This window comes from Topomyia yanbarensis, unplaced genomic scaffold, assembly GCF_030247195.1.
Source record: "Topomyia yanbarensis strain Yona2022 unplaced genomic scaffold, ASM3024719v1 HiC_scaffold_6, whole genome shotgun sequence".
NCBI classification, from domain to species: domain Eukaryota; kingdom Metazoa; phylum Arthropoda; class Insecta; order Diptera; family Culicidae; genus Topomyia; species Topomyia yanbarensis.
The window spans coordinates 407,597-425,864 of record NW_026683824.1 but is presented as its reverse complement, the minus strand read 5'-3'; the positions used below and the strand labels follow the sequence as shown (position 1 = coordinate 425,864).

General features: G+C 45.9%; 5 protein-coding genes across 5 annotated transcripts; 1 reads left to right on the top strand and 4 right to left on the bottom strand.

The window, feature by feature from the left end:
- Positions 1 to 267: 267 nt before the first annotated feature.
- On the bottom strand, positions 268 to 1,563 carry LOC131695956 (histone H1A, sperm-like). The gene is made up of 2 exons (XM_058984486.1): positions 1,009 to 1,563; positions 268 to 294 (listed from the first exon to the last, which is right to left on the bottom strand). The coding sequence occupies exons 1-2, from the start codon at positions 1,561 to 1,563 to the stop codon at positions 268 to 270; spliced, it is 582 nt and encodes a 193-aa protein (XP_058840469.1).
- Positions 1,564 to 3,594: 2,031 nt separating this feature from the next.
- On the bottom strand, positions 3,595 to 3,906 carry LOC131695955 (histone H4-like). Its single transcript, XM_058984485.1, has one exon. The coding sequence runs from the start codon at positions 3,904 to 3,906 to the stop codon at positions 3,595 to 3,597; it is 312 nt and encodes a 103-aa protein (XP_058840468.1).
- A 715-nt stretch (positions 3,907 to 4,621) lies between these two features.
- LOC131695954 (uncharacterized) lies at positions 4,622 to 13,547 on the top strand. Its single transcript, XM_058984483.1, has 4 exons — positions 4,622 to 4,651; positions 6,410 to 6,741; positions 11,411 to 11,453; positions 13,212 to 13,547. The coding sequence occupies exons 1-4, from the start codon at positions 4,622 to 4,624 to the stop codon at positions 13,545 to 13,547; spliced, it is 741 nt and encodes a 246-aa protein (XP_058840466.1).
- Positions 13,548 to 13,888: 341 nt separating this feature from the next.
- LOC131695953 (histone H1A, sperm-like) lies at positions 13,889 to 15,184 on the bottom strand. The gene is made up of 2 exons (XM_058984482.1): positions 14,630 to 15,184; positions 13,889 to 13,915 (listed from the first exon to the last, which is right to left on the bottom strand). Exons 1-2 carry the CDS (start codon positions 15,182 to 15,184, stop codon positions 13,889 to 13,891), a joined length of 582 nt encoding a protein of 193 aa, XP_058840465.1.
- A 2,055-nt stretch (positions 15,185 to 17,239) lies between these two features.
- On the bottom strand, positions 17,240 to 17,551 carry LOC131696016 (histone H4-like). The gene has a single exon (XM_058984545.1). The coding sequence runs from the start codon at positions 17,549 to 17,551 to the stop codon at positions 17,240 to 17,242; it is 312 nt and encodes a 103-aa protein (XP_058840528.1).
- Positions 17,552 to 18,268: the final 717 nt, after the last annotated feature.

The window sequence follows — 18,268 nt, the reverse complement described above, 5'->3', positions numbered from 1 at the left end:
AACACGTTCTGGTAAAGAGTTGAATTGAAATGTGTACACATAGTTTATATAAACATTAGTTGTTGTTGTTTGTTTGTTTGTTTGTTTCATTAGAGCAAAAACGTCGTTGTCATTTTTGTTTCTCTGTCCATTTTTCAAATCATCACCAAATCAATTGCTGTAGTTTGTGGAAGTAGTCTTTCCCCTTACCGCTAGTTGATTGTTTTTGTTAAGACGGAAAACGGTCTTTTTTCTACCCCTTTATCGTCTATATTCTACTCAGTCAGTCTAAAACAGCCCCTGCGTATGAAAATTCTGCCGCAAAAAGAACACATTTCTGGATCATACTTGTTAATACAATGCACTTCCCAGCCTTCAAACTTCTGATCTGCGTTGAACGTTAATAATTAAATACCCAACACAATTCATAATCGCAAAGTTGAACAATACAATACGTTCGTCAATTTAGGCTAAAAAATCGGTAATTATCGTTCGTTCGTTTGTTTATTGTGCCAGCCAATTTTTCTCTGTTTTATTATAGCCAAAATAAGCGCGTTGTTTGCTAATCAGAGTAATATTATACTTGCTCTGTTTGTTTGTTTGTTTGTTAAGGCAACAGAAAACCACGGCCTACTATTAATTTACCTGTACGTACGTACGTTTATCTGAGCAAGAAACCGCGCCTATTTACTATAGTGATTTGTTTAATCAAACTAACGACGACTGATTTATCTTGCCAATCGGCAGCCAGTTGAATGCGGGTGTGTGCGCGCGCTGCTGCTCAAGCTAGAAAACTCATGGGGGGAACGGAGCATTAACGGAAAATAAGCATCAATCAATTCTTTACAATTTTGTTAGTCCTGAAAAGGACTGTTGTTTTGGGGGGACGCGCACGTTGTCGGGAATTTACTTCTTGCCGGCGGTGACCTTCTTCGGGGCGGTGGCGGCCTTCTTTGGCTTAGGTGCCCTCGGCTTGTTCGCTGCAGCCTTCGATGGTTTGGTGGCTTTCTGTTTAGTGGCAGCCGTTACCGCCTTTGCAGGGGCAGCAGCTTTCGCTTTCTTCGTAGCCGATTTCTTAGCGGCCGGGATCGCCGCCTTTGGCTTGCTGGTCTTCTCACCACCACCAGCCGGCGGATTTTTCTTCTCCCCGGATTTAGTAGCCGATTTCTTCGGTTTTTTCGCTGCACCCGATGGTGGTTTCTTATCGCCAGCCGGTTTCTTTGCTTCGACCGTCACCTTAAACGATCCGGAAGCACCGGTACCCTTGGTCTGGGTGATGTTTCCCTTCTCGACACCCGTTTTCAAAGCCTTCCGGATAAACGGAGCCAGCCTGGCGACGTCACACATGTAGTTGGCGGCGATGTACTTTTTGATCGCCTGCAGTGATGATCCGCTCCGTTCCTTCAGGGTCCGGATGGCAGCCAGAACCATCTCACTCACTGGTGGATGGGTTGAAGATTTTTTCGGTTTCTTGGCGTCACTCTTGCTAGCCTTGGCCGCCTGCTTCGGTGGCGCTTTGGCGGCTGGCGGAGAGGCGACGACGGCAGGGGCCGTAGCAGCAACGTCGATAGCAGTTTCAGCCATTGCGCGTTCGTTTGGTTTGGTTTTCTTCCACACACACAGTTGTAGACGACGAGTCGATGGATGCACGATGATGCAAGTCTGCGAATATGATAACCGGGGGTCCGGTGTCTGTTGTTTAGGATCGTATTCATCGGCTCTGTTTGGGAACGCGTAGATGACGGTTGGAAGTTACTATTCGATCGGTGCCGGTAAAATTTTACGGACTGTTGTTTTAAATCAACCAAAATCGAATTACTGCTTGTGAAAAGTACACTGGAAGTTTGCATTCAATTTACTGCACTGTCCGCACCGTCCAAACTAACACCCGCTGAACATTCTGTTTTAAGCGTATGGCCGAATATTATCAAATCATGTATCCGACTATGGCGGCACGTGCAAACTGAATTGTGGAAAATAGGTTAATTTGAACCTTCTAGCAATTGGAAAACCTTTTCGGTGCTATCCAATCGAAAGAAAACTTCTCTCTATATAAAATTATTTCATTTTTGTACATATTTGCTCGAGCGGAAGTGCTCGTAATTTGGCGACCTGCGGAAAACGTTTCGGTCGGCTGGTCCTTTGCTGAAAACTTTCGTTATTAAAATTACTAAAACAAAAAAAGTTAACGGGTGGCAACACAAATTTTGGATTTTTTTTCTCAACCTGTCAAAAAAAAAGACAAACGATTCGATTGAAATTAGAAGATACGTTCTCCATTGTTGGCCAAAAATTAGTGAACATTTCAAACCGATCCGTAATTGGATGCTGTTCGGCGAAGCTTCCGTTTGATGTCGGAACAGGCGCGTAGTACGGCGTCTACGTCAACTTTGCTAATGCATTTCGTGATCTTCTACCAATCAACTTGTTTGCAATTCGTGGCTCTCAAAACGAAATCCCGAAGAAATCTGCGATTGGGCGACACTGAAGCAAATTGTGAAGCGGGTTGTGCTTTTTAGGGTACAAATGGGATCGAGTGGGTATTCGGGAACGATTGTTTTTTTTTTTTTTTTGCTTTTTTTTGCGAGGGAAGTAACTTGCTTCGTGCAAAACAAAATATTTAGCCAAAATAATTTTTTTTATCAACCGGCAAGCGGCATTGAGATTGCACCGTCGAAAGGTGTTGTAAACAGTCGACGGCGCAACGTTTTCCCCTTTGAAATATTGTACCGTGCACTTTTCGCCGAGATTCTTGTGTTGCTCGTAGAACCGTACAACGCGCTCGCGAAATGCTTTCTTGTTTCGACGGCAGAGACAGACAGAGAGAAATACCTCGAAAAAAATCCAACATTTTAGTTGCGGATTTTGATTTTAGTGCTCTAATCATCAGTGTTATTTCGAATTGCTTTGGCTAACTCAAAATTCTATTATTTAGGATGTACTGATCAACTCGCTACATCGTTGTGTACATGGCTGTGAGCTGATAAACCGCACGCGTCGACCATCACACCCAGGCGCTTCAGCGCACGCATCGATGGGAACGCTTGTCCCCCGACACAGATCACAAGCTGGACTTTTTTACGGTTGCTCAATCCTCTCTCTCTCTCTCTCTCTCTCTCTCTCTCTCTCTCTCTCTCTCTCTCTCTCTCTCTCTCGTGTGTGTGTGTGTGTGTGTGTTGTAATTGCTTCCTGATTGATACAGTACTAACTCACCAGCCATCAACTTTACTTTTATCATTCAGACCAATTAAAGGTACGCAAATTCATAGGTAGACAGGTAGGTGAAAGCGTGGTAAGCTAAAACGTGCGCGCGCGAAAAAAAGAGTCGGTCGGCGGTTCGTTGCTATCGAGAAACGAGCCGTTTTGTCCCATGATACGCAAGCTCAGGAGAAAGAAAAAGGAAATGCATATATGAAAAAAGGGAAACCCAGCGACTGAGCGCGTTGTAGTGTTACGACGGTCTCTCGCATATCCATCAAAATCGCACATTAAACAGTACGCCCCTGCAACGTGGATGAAAATTATGAAGGATACATTTCAAACTAATTCTTTTTTCTAAACATTTGGTGGCCCTGAAAAGGGCCTTTTGTGTTGTCGTGAACGTCGTGGTAGGGCTTAACCACCAAAACCGTACAATGTGCGTCCCTGGCGTTTAAGCGCATAGACGACATCCATCGCAGTGACGGTCTTCCGTTTGGCATGTTCAGTGTACGTCACAGCGTCCCGGATAACGTTTTCCAGAAAAATCTTCAGCACACCACGGGTTTCCTCGTATATCAAACCGGAGATTCGCTTCACTCCTCCACGTCGAGCCAGACGACGAATGGCGGGTTTGGTGATGCCCTGGATATTGTCACGAAGCACCTTGCGGTGCCGCTTAGCGCCTCCCTTGCCGAGCCCTTTGCCTCCTTTGCCACGGCCAGTCATCTTCTTGGTTGTTGTAGGTAATAACTTAGTAGGCTAGCGCAGCACACCTGCAGCAGCGAGATTCCAATACCGAATGTTGCAATTCGGCCCATTGAGTAGCGCTTTTATACTGATGCACACACATTCTCAGTCGCCGCCGCATAGGAAGATTACCATGGCTGCTATCTATATGCTTACTCGTGATGTGTTGGTTTGAAGGGGAAATAGCGCGAACACGAAGTTCACTGTTGCCACTGTTTTAGTAGCTTGGGATTGCCGAAATCTGCTTTATCCGGACTAATGCTGACATGGTAGCATTTTCCCTGGAAAACGATTGCCCGGAAATTGATTCTCCTGAAAAAGAAAGAAAGAAAAAGTAAATCGAAAAACAAACGGGTTTTTTTTTTAACTTATAAAGATTTTCTATACATCCGTCTACATGGTACGTTATATTGGCTTCTATGGTACTTAAATATCGATATCTGATACTGATCTATGATGGAACAAATTGTTACTGATGAACAAACTATTTCTGTTTGATATTCTTCTACTGTTGGAATTTTATTGATTTCTAGGCGATTTTTTTTGCTCATACATAGTTTTTCTTTTTAGGAATATTTTTTTGCAAATCTAATGAAAAGCTGAAAAAATCAAGTCTGGCAACACTGGCTCCGGAATGGAAATGGTGGGGGAAGTATAGTAGCCGAATCGAACCGTATACAGAACGAAAAGGCACATGGCACGTACACGAGCGAGACAGGCGATAGTAGTGTTTATTCGCGACTATAAAAAAAATCGGTCGGTCTGTTTTGGTCATCATTCGTCGTTTGAACAGCATCACAGTGGTATCAGTAGTAGAGCAGAATTTTCGCGCCATGGCCCGTACGAAACAGACCGCCCGCAAGTCCACCGGAGGGAAAGCTCCCCGCAAACAGTTGGCAACGAAGGCTGCCCGTAAAAGTGCCCCAGCTACGGGTGGCGTTAAGAAGCCCCATCGCTACAGACCAGGAACTGTCGCGCTGCGAGAAATTCGTCGCTATCAGAAGTCGACAGAGCTACTAATCCGCAAGCTGCCCTTCCAGCGTCTGGTTCGTGAGATCGCGCAGGACTTCAAAACCGATCTGCGCTTCCAGAGCTCAGCCGTCATGGCCCTTCAAGAAGCCAGCGAGGCTTACCTGGTTGGTTTGTTCGAGGATACCAATCTGTGCGCTATCCATGCCAAGCGAGTGACCATCATGCCGAAAGACATCCAACTGGCTCGCCGGATCCGTGGGGAGCGGGCCTAAATTTGGTGTGTGCCCATCACCCCCCAGAACGAAACAGCAACAAACGGTCCTTTTCAGGACCACAACCAATCATATTTTACTAAGAATTATTAGCAGAAATTTTCCGTTTCCCTCCAAAAATGCTCAGGCGGGTGGCTGTGTGTGTTTGTTAGACAGCACGCCGATGGGGGATTTTTTGCCAGCAGCACCACCTCGTACCGATCGACAGTAGTAGCGTGTGAAAAACAAGACCCATTGAGGGAAATCTTGCGCGGCCGATTTGTGATTTAGCACCAAATCGATGAGTGAACTTTTGAGAGATTGGGTGAAATCGTCAATGCCATGATATGAGGGAAACTATTATTAAGCGTCTGACGAGCATTGCAAAAAAAAAAAACTTGTGCAATGCTCACAGAAATGTACGTTGATGATTATCGGAGTGAAAATCAAATTAACTCTTTTTATCAGAAGAAAATAGTCGCCCTGAAAAGGGCGGTTTTTACGGCTAGAAAGGAGCGGGATTTAAGTTGCTGCGGAGGCCCTCTTTTCAGTCTTCTTCGGCAGCAGTGCGGCCTGTATGTTAGGCAACACGCCACCCTGAGCAATGGTCACACCGGAGAGCAGTTTGTTCAGCTCTTCGTCATTTCGAATGGCCAGCTGCAGATGACGGGGGATGATTCTGGTCTTTTTGTTATCGCGAGCAGCGTTTCCTGCCAGCTCCAGTACTTCGGCGGCAAGATATTCCATCACAGCTGCCAAGTAGACGGGTGCTCCGGCACCGACACGTTCAGCATAATTTCCCTTCCTCAGCAGACGGTGAATTCGGCCAACAGGGAACTGGAGACCGGCACGAACTGAGCGGGATTTTGGCTTTCCCTTCACTTTTCCTCCTTTACCGCGTGCAGACATTGTTGTAGGTTTATCGCTGTGCGCGTTCGTGTGTAGTCACGTAGACAATACGAGTAACACTGATGCCACTCGCGCACACAGCACCCCTTGTTATGCATTCGCTTCATTGCACATCGTTCGCCAAAGGGGCGGAGTAGCGAACGAACGAAACGCGCTAAACACAAAAAAGGACGAACCTTCGTCTCGCTACACGATCGTATATAAGCGATATGTAGTGATTTTTGCTACCAATCAGTCAGCGCAGTTCGCATCGAGAGCGTTAACAGCAGCACAACCACGTCGTTACTATGGCACCGAAAGCCAGCGGAAAGGCTGTGAAAAAATCCGGCGGCGGCGGTGGCAAGGCACAGAAGAACATCGCCACAAAAGCAGGAGGAGGAGAGAAGAAGAAGCGAAAGCAACGGCGCAAGGAAAGCTACGCTATCTACATCTACAAGGTGCTGAAGCAGGTCCATCCGGACACCGGTGTCTCGTCGAAGGCGATGAGCATCATGAATAGCTTCGTGAACGACATCTTCGAGCGTATTGCTAACGAAGCATCTCGTCTGGCCCATTACAACCGACGGTCGACGATCACCTCCCGCGAGGTACAGACCGCCGTTCGTTTGCTGTTACCGGGAGAGCTGGCGAAACATGCCGTATCGGAAGGTACCAAGGCCGTTACCAAGTATACCAGCTCGAAGTAAACGTGTCGCCCGCCCCGCCGCCGGATGTCACACACCACCACCCCATCGTCATCGGCCCTTTTCAGGGCCACCAAAACACGTTCTGGTAAAGAGTTGAATTGAAATGTGTACACATAGTTTATATAAACATTAGTTGTTGTTGTTTGTTTGTTTGTTTGTTTCATTAGAGCAAAAACGTCGTTGTCATTTTTGTTTCTCTGTCCATTTTTCAAATCATCACCAAATCAATTGCTGTAGTTTGTGGAAGTAGTCTTTCCCCTTACCGCTAGTTGATTGTTTTTGTTAAGACGGAAAACGGTCTTTTTTCTACCCCTTTATCGTCTATATTCTACTCAGTCAGTCTAAAACAGCCCCTGCGTATGAAAATTCTGCCGCAAAAAGAACACATTTCTGGATCATACTTGTTAATACAATGCACTTCCCAGCCTTCAAACTTCTGATCTGCGTTGAACGTTAATAATTAAATACCCAACACAATTCATAATCGCAAAGTTGAACAATACAATACGTTCGTCAATTTAGGCTAAAAAATCGGTAATTATCGTTCGTTCGTTTGTTTATTGTGCCAGCCAATTTTTCTCTGTTTTATTATAGCCAAAATAAGCGCGTTGTTTGCTAATCAGAGTAATATTATACTTGCTCTGTTTGTTTGTTTGTTTGTTAAGGCAACAGAAAACCACGGCCTACTATTAATTTACCTGTACGTACGTACGTTTATCTGAGCAAGAAACCGCGCCTATTTACTATAGTGATTTGTTTAATCAAACTAACGACGACTGATTTATCTTGCCAATCGGCAGCCAGTTGAATGCGGGTGTGTGCGCGCGCTGCTGCTCAAGCTAGAAAACTCATGGGGGGAACGGAGCATTAACGGAAAATAAGCATCAATCAATTCTTTACAATTTTGTTAGTCCTGAAAAGGACTGTTGTTTTGGGGGGACGCGCACGTTGTCGGGAATTTACTTCTTGCCGGCGGTGACCTTCTTCGGGGCGGTGGCGGCCTTCTTTGGCTTAGGTGCCCTCGGCTTGTTCGCTGCAGCCTTCGATGGTTTGGTGGCTTTCTGTTTAGTGGCAGCCGTTACCGCCTTTGCAGGGGCAGCAGCTTTCGCTTTCTTCGTAGCCGATTTCTTAGCGGCCGGGATCGCCGCCTTTGGCTTGCTGGTCTTCTCACCACCACCAGCCGGCGGATTTTTCTTCTCCCCGGATTTAGTAGCCGATTTCTTCGGTTTTTTCGCTGCACCCGATGGTGGTTTCTTATCGCCAGCCGGTTTCTTTGCTTCGACCGTCACCTTAAACGATCCGGAAGCACCGGTACCCTTGGTCTGGGTGATGTTTCCCTTCTCGACACCCGTTTTCAAAGCCTTCCGGATAAACGGAGCCAGCCTGGCGACGTCACACATGTAGTTGGCGGCGATGTACTTTTTGATCGCCTGCAGTGATGATCCGCTCCGTTCCTTCAGGGTCCGGATGGCAGCCAGAACCATCTCACTCACTGGTGGATGGGTTGAAGATTTTTTCGGTTTCTTGGCGTCACTCTTGCTAGCCTTGGCCGCCTGCTTCGGTGGCGCTTTGGCGGCTGGCGGAGAGGCGACGACGGCAGGGGCCGTAGCAGCAACGTCGATAGCAGTTTCAGCCATTGCGCGTTCGTTTGGTTTGGTTTTCTTCCACACACACAGTTGTAGACGACGAGTCGATGGATGCACGATGATGCAAGTCTGCGAATATGATAACCGGGGGTCCGGTGTCTGTTGTTTAGGATCGTATTCATCGGCTCTGTTTGGGAACGCGTAGATGACGGTTGGAAGTTACTATTCGATCGGTGCCGGTAAAATTTTACGGACTGTTGTTTTAAATCAACCAAAATCGAATTACTGCTTGTGAAAAGTACACTGGAAGTTTGCATTCAATTTACTGCACTGTCCGCACCGTCCAAACTAACACCCGCTGAACATTCTGTTTTAAGCGTATGGCCGAATATTATCAAATCATGTATCCGACTATGGCGGCACGTGCAAACTGAATTGTGGAAAATAGGTTAATTTGAACCTTCTAGCAATTGGAAAACCTTTTCGGTGCTATCCAATCGAAAGAAAACTTCTCTCTATATAAAATTATTTCATTTTTGTACATATTTGCTCGAGCGGAAGTGCTCGTAATTTGGCGACCTGCGGAAAACGTTTCGGTCGGCTGGTCCTTTGCTGAAAACTTTCGTTATTAAAATTACTAAAACAAAAAAAGTTAACGGGTGGCAACACAAATTTTGGATTTTTTTTCTCAACCTGTCAAAAAAAAAGACAAACGATTCGATTGAAATTAGAAGATACGTTCTCCATTGTTGGCCAAAAATTAGTGAACATTTCAAACCGATCCGTAATTGGATGCTGTTCGGCGAAGCTTCCGTTTGATGTCGGAACAGGCGCGTAGTACGGCGTCTACGTCAACTTTGCTAATGCATTTCGTGATCTTCTACCAATCAACTTGTTTGCAATTCGTGGCTCTCAAAACGAAATCCCGAAGAAATCTGCGATTGGGCGACACTGAAGCAAATTGTGAAGCGGGTTGTGCTTTTTAGGGTACAAATGGGATCGAGTGGGTATTCGGGAACGATTGTTTTTTTTTTTTTTTTGCTTTTTTTTGCGAGGGAAGTAACTTGCTTCGTGCAAAACAAAATATTTAGCCAAAATAATTTTTTTATCAACCGGCAAGCGGCATTGAGATTGCACCGTCGAAAGGTGTTGTAAACAGTCGACGGCGCAACGTTTTCCCCTTTGAAATATTGTACCGTGCACTTTTCGCCGAGATTCTTGTGTTGCTCGTAGAACCGTACAACGCGCTCGCGAAATGCTTTCTTGTTTCGACGGCAGAGACAGACAGAGAGAAATACCTCGAAAAAAATCCAACATTTTAGTTGCGGATTTTGATTTTAGTGCTCTAATCATCAGTGTTATTTCGAATTGCTTTGGCTAACTCAAAATTCTATTATTTAGGATGTACTGATCAACTCGCTACATCGTTGTGTACATGGCTGTGAGCTGATAAACCGCACGCGTCGACCATCACACCCAGGCGCTTCAGCGCACGCATCGATGGGAACGCTTGTCCCCCGACACAGATCACAAGCTGGACTTTTTTACGGTTGCTCAATCTCTCTCTCTCTCTCTCTCTCTCTCTCTCTCTCTCTCTCTCTTCCTGTGTGTGTGTGTGTGTGTGTGTTGTAATTGCTTCCTGATTGATACAGTACTAACTCACCAGCCATCAACTTTACTTTTATCATTCAGACCAATTAAAGGTACGCAAATTCATAGGTAGACAGGTAGGTGAAAGCGTGGTAAGCTAAAACGTGCGCGCGCGAAAAAAAGAGTCGGTCGGCGGTTCGTTGCTATCGAGAAACGAGCCGTTTTGTCCCATGATACGCAAGCTCAGGAGAAAGAAAAAGGAAATGCATATATGAAAAAAGGGAAACCCAGCGACTGAGCGCGTTGTAGTGTTACGACGGTCTCTCGCATATCCATCAAAATCGCACATTAAACAGTACGCCCCTGCAACGTGGATGAAAATTATGAAGGATACATTTCAAACTAATTCTTTTTTCTAAACATTTGGTGGCCCTGAAAAGGGCCTTTTGTGTTGTCGTGAACGTCGTGGTAGGGCTTAACCACCAAAACCGTACAATGTGCGTCCCTGGCGTTTAAGCGCATAGACGACATCCATCGCAGTGACGGTCTTCCGTTTGGCATGTTCAGTGTACGTCACAGCGTCCCGGATAACGTTTTCCAGAAAAATCTTCAGCACACCACGGGTTTCCTCGTATATCAAACCGGAGATTCGCTTCACTCCTCCACGTCGAGCCAGACGACGAATGGCGGGTTTGGTGATGCCCTGGATATTGTCACGAAGCACCTTGCGGTGCCGCTTAGCGCCTCCCTTGCCGAGCCCTTTGCCTCCTTTGCCACGGCCAGTCATCTTCTTGGTTGTTGTAGGTAATAACTTAGTAGGCTAGCGCAGCACACCTGCAGCAGCGAGATTCCAATACCGAATGTTGCAATTCGGCCCATTGAGTAGCGCTTTTATACTGATGCACACACATTCTCAGTCGCCGCCGCATAGGAAGATTACCATGGCTGCTATCTATATGCTTACTCGTGATGTGTTGGTTTGAAGGGGAAATAGCGCGAACACGAAGTTCACTGTTGCCACTGTTTTAGTAGCTTGGGATTGCCGAAATCTGCTTTATCCGGACTAATGCTGACATGGTAGCATTTTCCCTGGAAAACGATTGCCCGGAAATTGATTCTCCTGAAAAAGAAAGAAAGAAAAAGTAAATCGAAAAACAAACGGGTTTTTTTTTTAACTTATAAAGATTTTCTATACATCCGTCTACATGGTACGTTATATTGGCTTCTATGGTACTTAAATATCGATATCTGATACTGATCTATGATGGAACAAATTGTTACTGATGAACAAACTATTTCTGTTTGATATTCTTCTACTGTTGGAATTTTATTGATTTCTAGGCGATTTTTTTTGCTCATACATAGTTTTTCTTTTTAGGAATATTTTTTTGCAAATCTAATGAAAAGCTGAAAAAATCAAGTCTGGCAACACTGGCTCCGGAATGGAAATGGTGGGGGAAGTATAGTAGCCGAATCGAACCGTATACAGAACGAAAAGGCACATGGCACGTACACGAGCGAGACAGGCGATAGTAGTGTTTATTCGCGACTATAAAAAAAATCGGTCGGTCTGTTTTGGTCATCATTCGTCGTTTGAACAGCATCACAGTGGTATCAGTAGTAGAGCAGAATTTTCGCGCCATGGCCCGTACGAAACAGACCGCCCGCAAGTCCACCGGAGGGAAAGCTCCCCGCAAACAGTTGGCAACGAAGGCTGCCCGTAAAAGTGCCCCAGCTACGGGTGGCGTTAAGAAGCCCCATCGCTACAGACCAGGAACTGTCGCGCTGCGAGAAATTCGTCGCTATCAGAAGTCGACAGAGCTACTAATCCGCAAGCTGCCCTTCCAGCGTCTGGTTCGTGAGATCGCGCAGGACTTCAAAACCGATCTGCGCTTCCAGAGCTCAGCCGTCATGGCCCTTCAAGAAGCCAGCGAGGCTTACCTGGTTGGTTTGTTCGAGGATACCAATCTGTGCGCTATCCATGCCAAGCGAGTGACCATCATGCCGAAAGACATCCAACTGGCTCGCCGGATCCGTGGGGAGCGGGCCTAAATTTGGTGTGTGCCCATCACCCCCCAGAACGAAACAGCAACAAACGGTCCTTTTCAGGACCACAACCAATCATATTTTACTAAGAATTATTAGCAGAAATTTTCCGTTTCCCTCCAAAAATGCTCAGGCGGGTGGCTGTGTGTGTTTGTTAGACAGCACGCCGATGGGGGATTTTTTGCCAGCAGCACCACCTCGTACCGATCGACAGTAGTAGCGTGTGAAAAACAAGACCCATTGAGGGAAATCTTGCGCGGCCGATTTGTGATTTAGCACCAAATCGATGAGTGAACTTTTGAGAGATTGGGTGAAATCGTCAATGCCATGATATGAGGGAAACTATTATTAAGCGTCTGACGAGCATTGCAAAAAAAAAAAACTTGTGCAATGCTCACAGAAATGTACGTTGATGATTATCGGAGTGAAAATCAAATTAACTCTTTTTATCAGAAGAAAATAGTCGCCCTGAAAAGGGCGGTTTTTACGGCTAGAAAGGAGCGGGATTTAAGTTGCTGCGGAGGCCCTCTTTTCAGTCTTCTTCGGCAGCAGTGCGGCCTGTATGTTAGGCAACACGCCACCCTGAGCAATGGTCACACCGGAGAGCAGTTTGTTCAGCTCTTCGTCATTTCGAATGGCCAGCTGCAGATGACGGGGGATGATTCTGGTCTTTTTGTTATCGCGAGCAGCGTTTCCTGCCAGCTCCAGTACTTCGGCGGCAAGATATTCCATCACAGCTGCCAAGTAGACGGGTGCTCCGGCACCGACACGTTCAGCATAATTTCCCTTCCTCAGCAGACGGTGAATTCGGCCAACAGGGAACTGGAGACCGGCACGAACTGAGCGGGATTTTGGCTTTCCCTTCACTTTTCCTCCTTTACCGCGTGCAGACATTGTTGTAGGTTTATCGCTGTGCGCGTTCGTGTGTAGTCACGTAGACAATACGAGTAACACTGATGCCACTCGCGCACACAGCACCCCTTGTTATGCATTCGCTTCATTGCACATCGTTCGCCAAAGGGGCGGAGTAGCGAACGAACGAAACGCGCTAAACACAAAAAAGGACGAACCTTCGTCTCGCTACACGATCGTATATAAGCGATATGTAGTGATTTTTGCTACCAATCAGTCAGCGCAGTTCGCATCGAGAGCGTTAACAGCAGCACAACCACGTCGTTACTATGGCACCGAAAGCCAGCGGAAAGGCTGTGAAAAAATCCGGCGGCGGCGGTGGCAAGGCACAGAAGAACATCGCCACAAAAGCAGGAGGAGGAGAGAAGAAGAAGCGAAAGCAACGGCGCAAGGAAAGCTACGCTATCTACATCTACAAGGTGCTGAAGCAGGTCCATCCGGACACCGGTGTCTCGTCGAAGGCGATGAGCATCATGAATAGCTTCGTGAACGACATCTTCGAGCGTATTGCTAACGAAGCATCTCGTCTGGCCCATTACAACCGACGGTCGACGATCACCTCCCGCGAGGTACAGACCGCCGTTCGTTTGCTGTTACCGGGAGAGCTGGCGAAACATGCCGTATCGGAAGGTACCAAGGCCGTTACCAAGTATACCAGCTCGAAGTAAACGTGTCGCCCGCCCCGCCGCCGGATGTCACACACCACCACCCCATCGTCATCGGCCCTTTTCAGGGCCACCAAAACACGTTCTGGTAAAGAGTTGAATTGAAATGTGTACACATAGTTTATATAAACATTAGTTGTTGTTGTTTGTTTGTTTGTTTGTTTCATTAGAGCAAAAACGTCGTTGTCATTTTTGTTTCTCTGTCCATTTTTCAAATCATCACCAAATCAATTGCTGTAGTTTGTGGAAGTAGTCTTTCCCCTTACCGCTAGTTGATTGTTTTTGTTAAGACGGAAAACGGTCTTTTTTCTACCCCTTTATCGTCTATATTCTACTCAGTCAGTCTAAAACAGCCCCTGCGTATGAAAATTCTGCCGCAAAAAGAACACATTTCTGGATCATACTTGTTAATACAATGCACTTCCCAGCCTTCAAACTTCTGATCTGCGTTGAACGTTAATAATTAAATACCCAACACAATTCATAATCGCAAAGTTGAACAATACAATACGTTCGTCAATTTAGGCTAAAAAATCGGTAATTATCGTTCGTTCGTTTGTTTATTGTGCCAGCCAATTTTTCTCTGTTTTATTATAGCCAAAATAAGCGCGTTGTTTGCTAATCAGAGTAATATTATACTTGCTCTGTTTGTTTGTTTGTTTGTTAAGGCAACAGAAAACCACGGCCTACTATTAATTTACCTGTACGTACGTACGTTTATCTGAGCAAGAAACCGCGCCTATTTACTATAGTGATTTGTTTAATCAAACTAACGACGACTGATTTATCTTGCCAATCGGCAGCCAGTTGAATGCGGGTGTGTGCGCGCGCTGCTGCTCAAGCTAGAAAACTCATGGGGGGAACGGAGCATTAACGGAAAATAAGCATCAATCAATTCTTTACAATTTTGTTAGTCCTGAAAAGGACTGTTGTTTTGGGGGGACGCGCACGTTGTCGGGAATTTACTTCTTGCCGGCGGTGACCTTCTTCGGGGCGGTGGCGGCCTTCTTTGGCTTAGGTGCCCTCGGCTTGTTCGCTGCAGCCTTCGATGGTTTGGTGGCTTTCTGTTTAGTGGCAGCCGTTACCGCCTTTGCAGGGGCAGCAGCTTTCGCTTTCTTCGTAGCCGATTTCTTAGCGGCCGGGATCGCCGCCTTTGGCTTGCTGGTCTTCTCACCACCACCAGCCGGCGGATTTTTCTTCTCCCCGGATTTAGTAGCCGATTTCTTCGGTTTTTTCGCTGCACCCGATGGTGGTTTCTTATCGCCAGCCGGTTTCTTTGCTTCGACCGTCACCTTAAACGATCCGGAAGCACCGGTACCCTTGGTCTGGGTGATGTTTCCCTTCTCGACACCCGTTTTCAAAGCCTTCCGGATAAACGGAGCCAGCCTGGCGACGTCACACATGTAGTTGGCGGCGATGTACTTTTTGATCGCCTGCAGTGATGATCCGCTCCGTTCCTTCAGGGTCCGGATGGCAGCCAGAACCATCTCACTCACTGGTGGATGGGTTGAAGATTTTTTCGGTTTCTTGGCGTCACTCTTGCTAGCCTTGGCCGCCTGCTTCGGTGGCGCTTTGGCGGCTGGCGGAGAGGCGACGACGGCAGGGGCCGTAGCAGCAACGTCGATAGCAGTTTCAGCCATTGCGCGTTCGTTTGGTTTGGTTTTCTTCCACACACACAGTTGTAGACGACGAGTCGATGGATGCACGATGATGCAAGTCTGCGAATATGATAACCGGGGGTCCGGTGTCTGTTGTTTAGGATCGTATTCATCGGCTCTGTTTGGGAACGCGTAGATGACGGTTGGAAGTTACTATTCGATCGGTGCCGGTAAAATTTTACGGACTGTTGTTTTAAATCAACCAAAATCGAATTACTGCTTGTGAAAAGTACACTGGAAGTTTGCATTCAATTTACTGCACTGTCCGCACCGTCCAAACTAACACCCGCTGAACATTCTGTTTTAAGCGTATGGCCGAATATTATCAAATCATGTATCCGACTATGGCGGCACGTGCAAACTGAATTGTGGAAAATAGGTTAATTTGAACCTTCTAGCAATTGGAAAACCTTTTCGGTGCTATCCAATCGAAAGAAAACTTCTCTCTATATAAAATTATTTCATTTTTGTACATATTTGCTCGAGCGGAAGTGCTCGTAATTTGGCGACCTGCGGAAAACGTTTCGGTCGGCTGGTCCTTTGCTGAAAACTTTCGTTATTAAAATTACTAAAACAAAAAAAGTTAACGGGTGGCAACACAAATTTTGGATTTTTTTTCTCAACCTGTCAAAAAAAAAAGACAAACGATTCGATTGAAATTAGAAGATACGTTCTCCATTGTTGGCCAAAAATTAGTGAACATTTCAAACCGATCCGTAATTGGATGCTGTTCGGCGAAGCTTCCGTTTGATGTCGGAACAGGCGCGTAGTACGGCGTCTACGTCAACTTTGCTAATGCATTTCGTGATCTTCTACCAATCAACTTGTTTGCAATTCGTGGCTCTCAAAACGAAATCCCGAAGAAATCTGCGATTGGGCGACACTGAAGCAAATTGTGAAGCGGGTTGTGCTTTTTAGGGTACAAATGGGATCGAGTGGGTATTCGGGAACGATTGTTTTTTTTTTTTTTTTGCTTTTTTTTGCGAGGGAAGTAACTTGCTTCGTGCAAAACAAAATATTTAGCCAAAATAATTTTTTTATCAACCGGCAAGCGGCATTGAGATTGCACCGTCGAAAGGTGTTGTAAACAGTCGACGGCGCAACGTTTTCCCCTTTGAAATATTGTACCGTGCACTTTTCGCCGAGATTCTTGTGTTGCTCGTAGAACCGTACAACGCGCTCGCGAAATGCTTTCTTGTTTCGACGGCAGAGACAGACAGAGAGAAATACCTCGAAAAAAATCCAACATTTTAGTTGCGGATTTTTATTTTAGTGCTCTAATCATCAGTGTTATTTCGAATTGCTTTGGCTAACTCAAAATTCTATTATTTAGGATGTACTGATCAACTCGCTACATCGTTGTGTACATGGCTGTGAGCTGATAAACCGCACGCGTCGACCATCACACCCAGGCGCTTCAGCGCACGCATCGATGGGAACGCTTGTCCCCCGACACAGATCACAAGCTGGACTTTTTTACGGTTGCTCAATCTCTCTCTCTCTCTCTCTCTCTCTCTCTCTCTCTCTCTCTCTCTCTCTCTCTCTCTCTCTCTCTCTCTCTCTCTCTCTCTCTCTCTCTTCCTGTGTGTGTGTGTGTGTTGTAATTGCTTCCTGATTGATACAGTACTAACTCACCAGCCATCAACTTTACTTTTATCATTCAGACCAATTAAAGGTACGCAAATTCATAGGTAGACAGGTAGGTGAAAGCGTGGTAAGCTAAAACGTGCGCGCGCGAAAAAAAGAGTCGGTCGGCGGTTCGTTGCTATCGAGAAACGAGCCGTTTTGTCCCATGATACGCAAGCTCAGGAGAAAGAAAAAGGAAATGCATATATGAAAAAAGGGAAACCCAGCGACTGAGCGCGTTGTAGTGTTACGACGGTCTCTCGCATATCCATCAAAATCGCACATTAAACAGTACGCCCCTGCAACGTGGATGAAAATTATGAAGGATACATTTCAAACTAATTCTTTTTTCTAAACATTTGGTGGCCCTGAAAAGGGCCTTTTGTGTTGTCGTGAACGTCGTGGTAGGGCTTAACCACCAAAACCGTACAATGTGCGTCCCTGGCGTTTAAGCGCATAGACGACATCCATCGCAGTGACGGTCTTCCGTTTGGCATGTTCAGTGTACGTCACAGCGTCCCGGATAACGTTTTCCAGAAAAATCTTCAGCACACCACGGGTTTCCTCGTATATCAAACCGGAGATTCGCTTCACTCCTCCACGTCGAGCCAGACGACGAATGGCGGGTTTGGTGATGCCCTGGATATTGTCACGAAGCACCTTGCGGTGCCGCTTAGCGCCTCCCTTGCCGAGCCCTTTGCCTCCTTTGCCACGGCCAGTCATCTTCTTGGTTGTTGTAGGTAATAACTTAGTAGGCTAGCGCAGCACACCTGCAGCAGCGAGATTCCAATACCGAATGTTGCAATTCGGCCCATTGAGTAGCGCTTTTATACTGATGCACACACATTCTCAGTCGCCGCCGCATAGGAAGATTACCATGGCTGCTATCTATATGCTTACTCGTGATGTGTTGGTTTGAAGGGGAAATAGCGCGAACACGAAGTTCACTGTTGCCACTGTTTTAGTAGCTTGGGATTGCCGAAATCTGCTTTATCCGGACTAATGCTGACATGGTAGCATTTTCCCTGGAAAACGATTGCCCAGAAATTGATTCTCCTGAAAAAGAAAGAAAGAAAAAGTAAATCGAAAAACAAACGGGTTTTTTTTTTAACTTATAAAGATTTTCTATACATCCGTCTACATGGTACGTTATATTGGCTTCTATGGTACTTAAATATCGATATCTGATACTGATCTATGATGGAACAAATTGTTACTGATGAACAAACTATTTCTGTTTGATATTCTTCTACTGTTGGAATTTTATTGATTTCTAGGCGATTTTTTTTTTGCTCATACATAGTTTTTCTTTTTAGGAATATTTTTTTGCAAATCTAATGAAAAGCTGAAAAAATCAAGTCTGGCAACACTGGCTCCGGAATGGAAATGGTGGGGGAAGTATAGTAGCCGAATCGAACCGTATACAGAACGAAAAGGCAC

Excerpts from the sequence above, each read along its gene's own strand:
- LOC131695956 (XM_058984486.1), bottom strand. The coding sequence starts at position 1,563 with ATGGCTGAAACTGCTATCGACGTTGCTGCTACGGCCCCTGCCGTCGTC. Across the intron at positions 295-1,008 it reads CTGCTGCCCCTGCAAAGGCG|AATTTTCATACGCAGGGGCT; the intron begins GTAACGGCTGCC and ends TTTTTGCGGCAG.
- LOC131695955 (XM_058984485.1), bottom strand. The coding sequence starts at position 3,906 with ATGACTGGCCGTGGCAAAGGAGGCAAAGGGCTCGGCAAGGGAGGCGCT.
- LOC131695954 (XM_058984483.1), top strand. The coding sequence starts at position 4,622 with ATGGCACGTACACGAGCGAGACAGGCGATA. Across the intron at positions 4,652-6,409 it reads CACGAGCGAGACAGGCGATA|AAGAACATCGCCACAAAAGC; the intron begins GTAGTGTTTATT and ends GGCAAGGCACAG. Across the intron at positions 6,742-11,410 it reads ACCAAGTATACCAGCTCGAA|AACGAAAAGGCACATGGCAC; the intron begins GTAAACGTGTCG and ends AACCGTATACAG.
- LOC131695953 (XM_058984482.1), bottom strand. The coding sequence starts at position 15,184 with ATGGCTGAAACTGCTATCGACGTTGCTGCTACGGCCCCTGCCGTCGTC. Across the intron at positions 13,916-14,629 it reads CTGCTGCCCCTGCAAAGGCG|AATTTTCATACGCAGGGGCT; the intron begins GTAACGGCTGCC and ends TTTTTGCGGCAG.
- LOC131696016 (XM_058984545.1), bottom strand. The coding sequence starts at position 17,551 with ATGACTGGCCGTGGCAAAGGAGGCAAAGGGCTCGGCAAGGGAGGCGCT.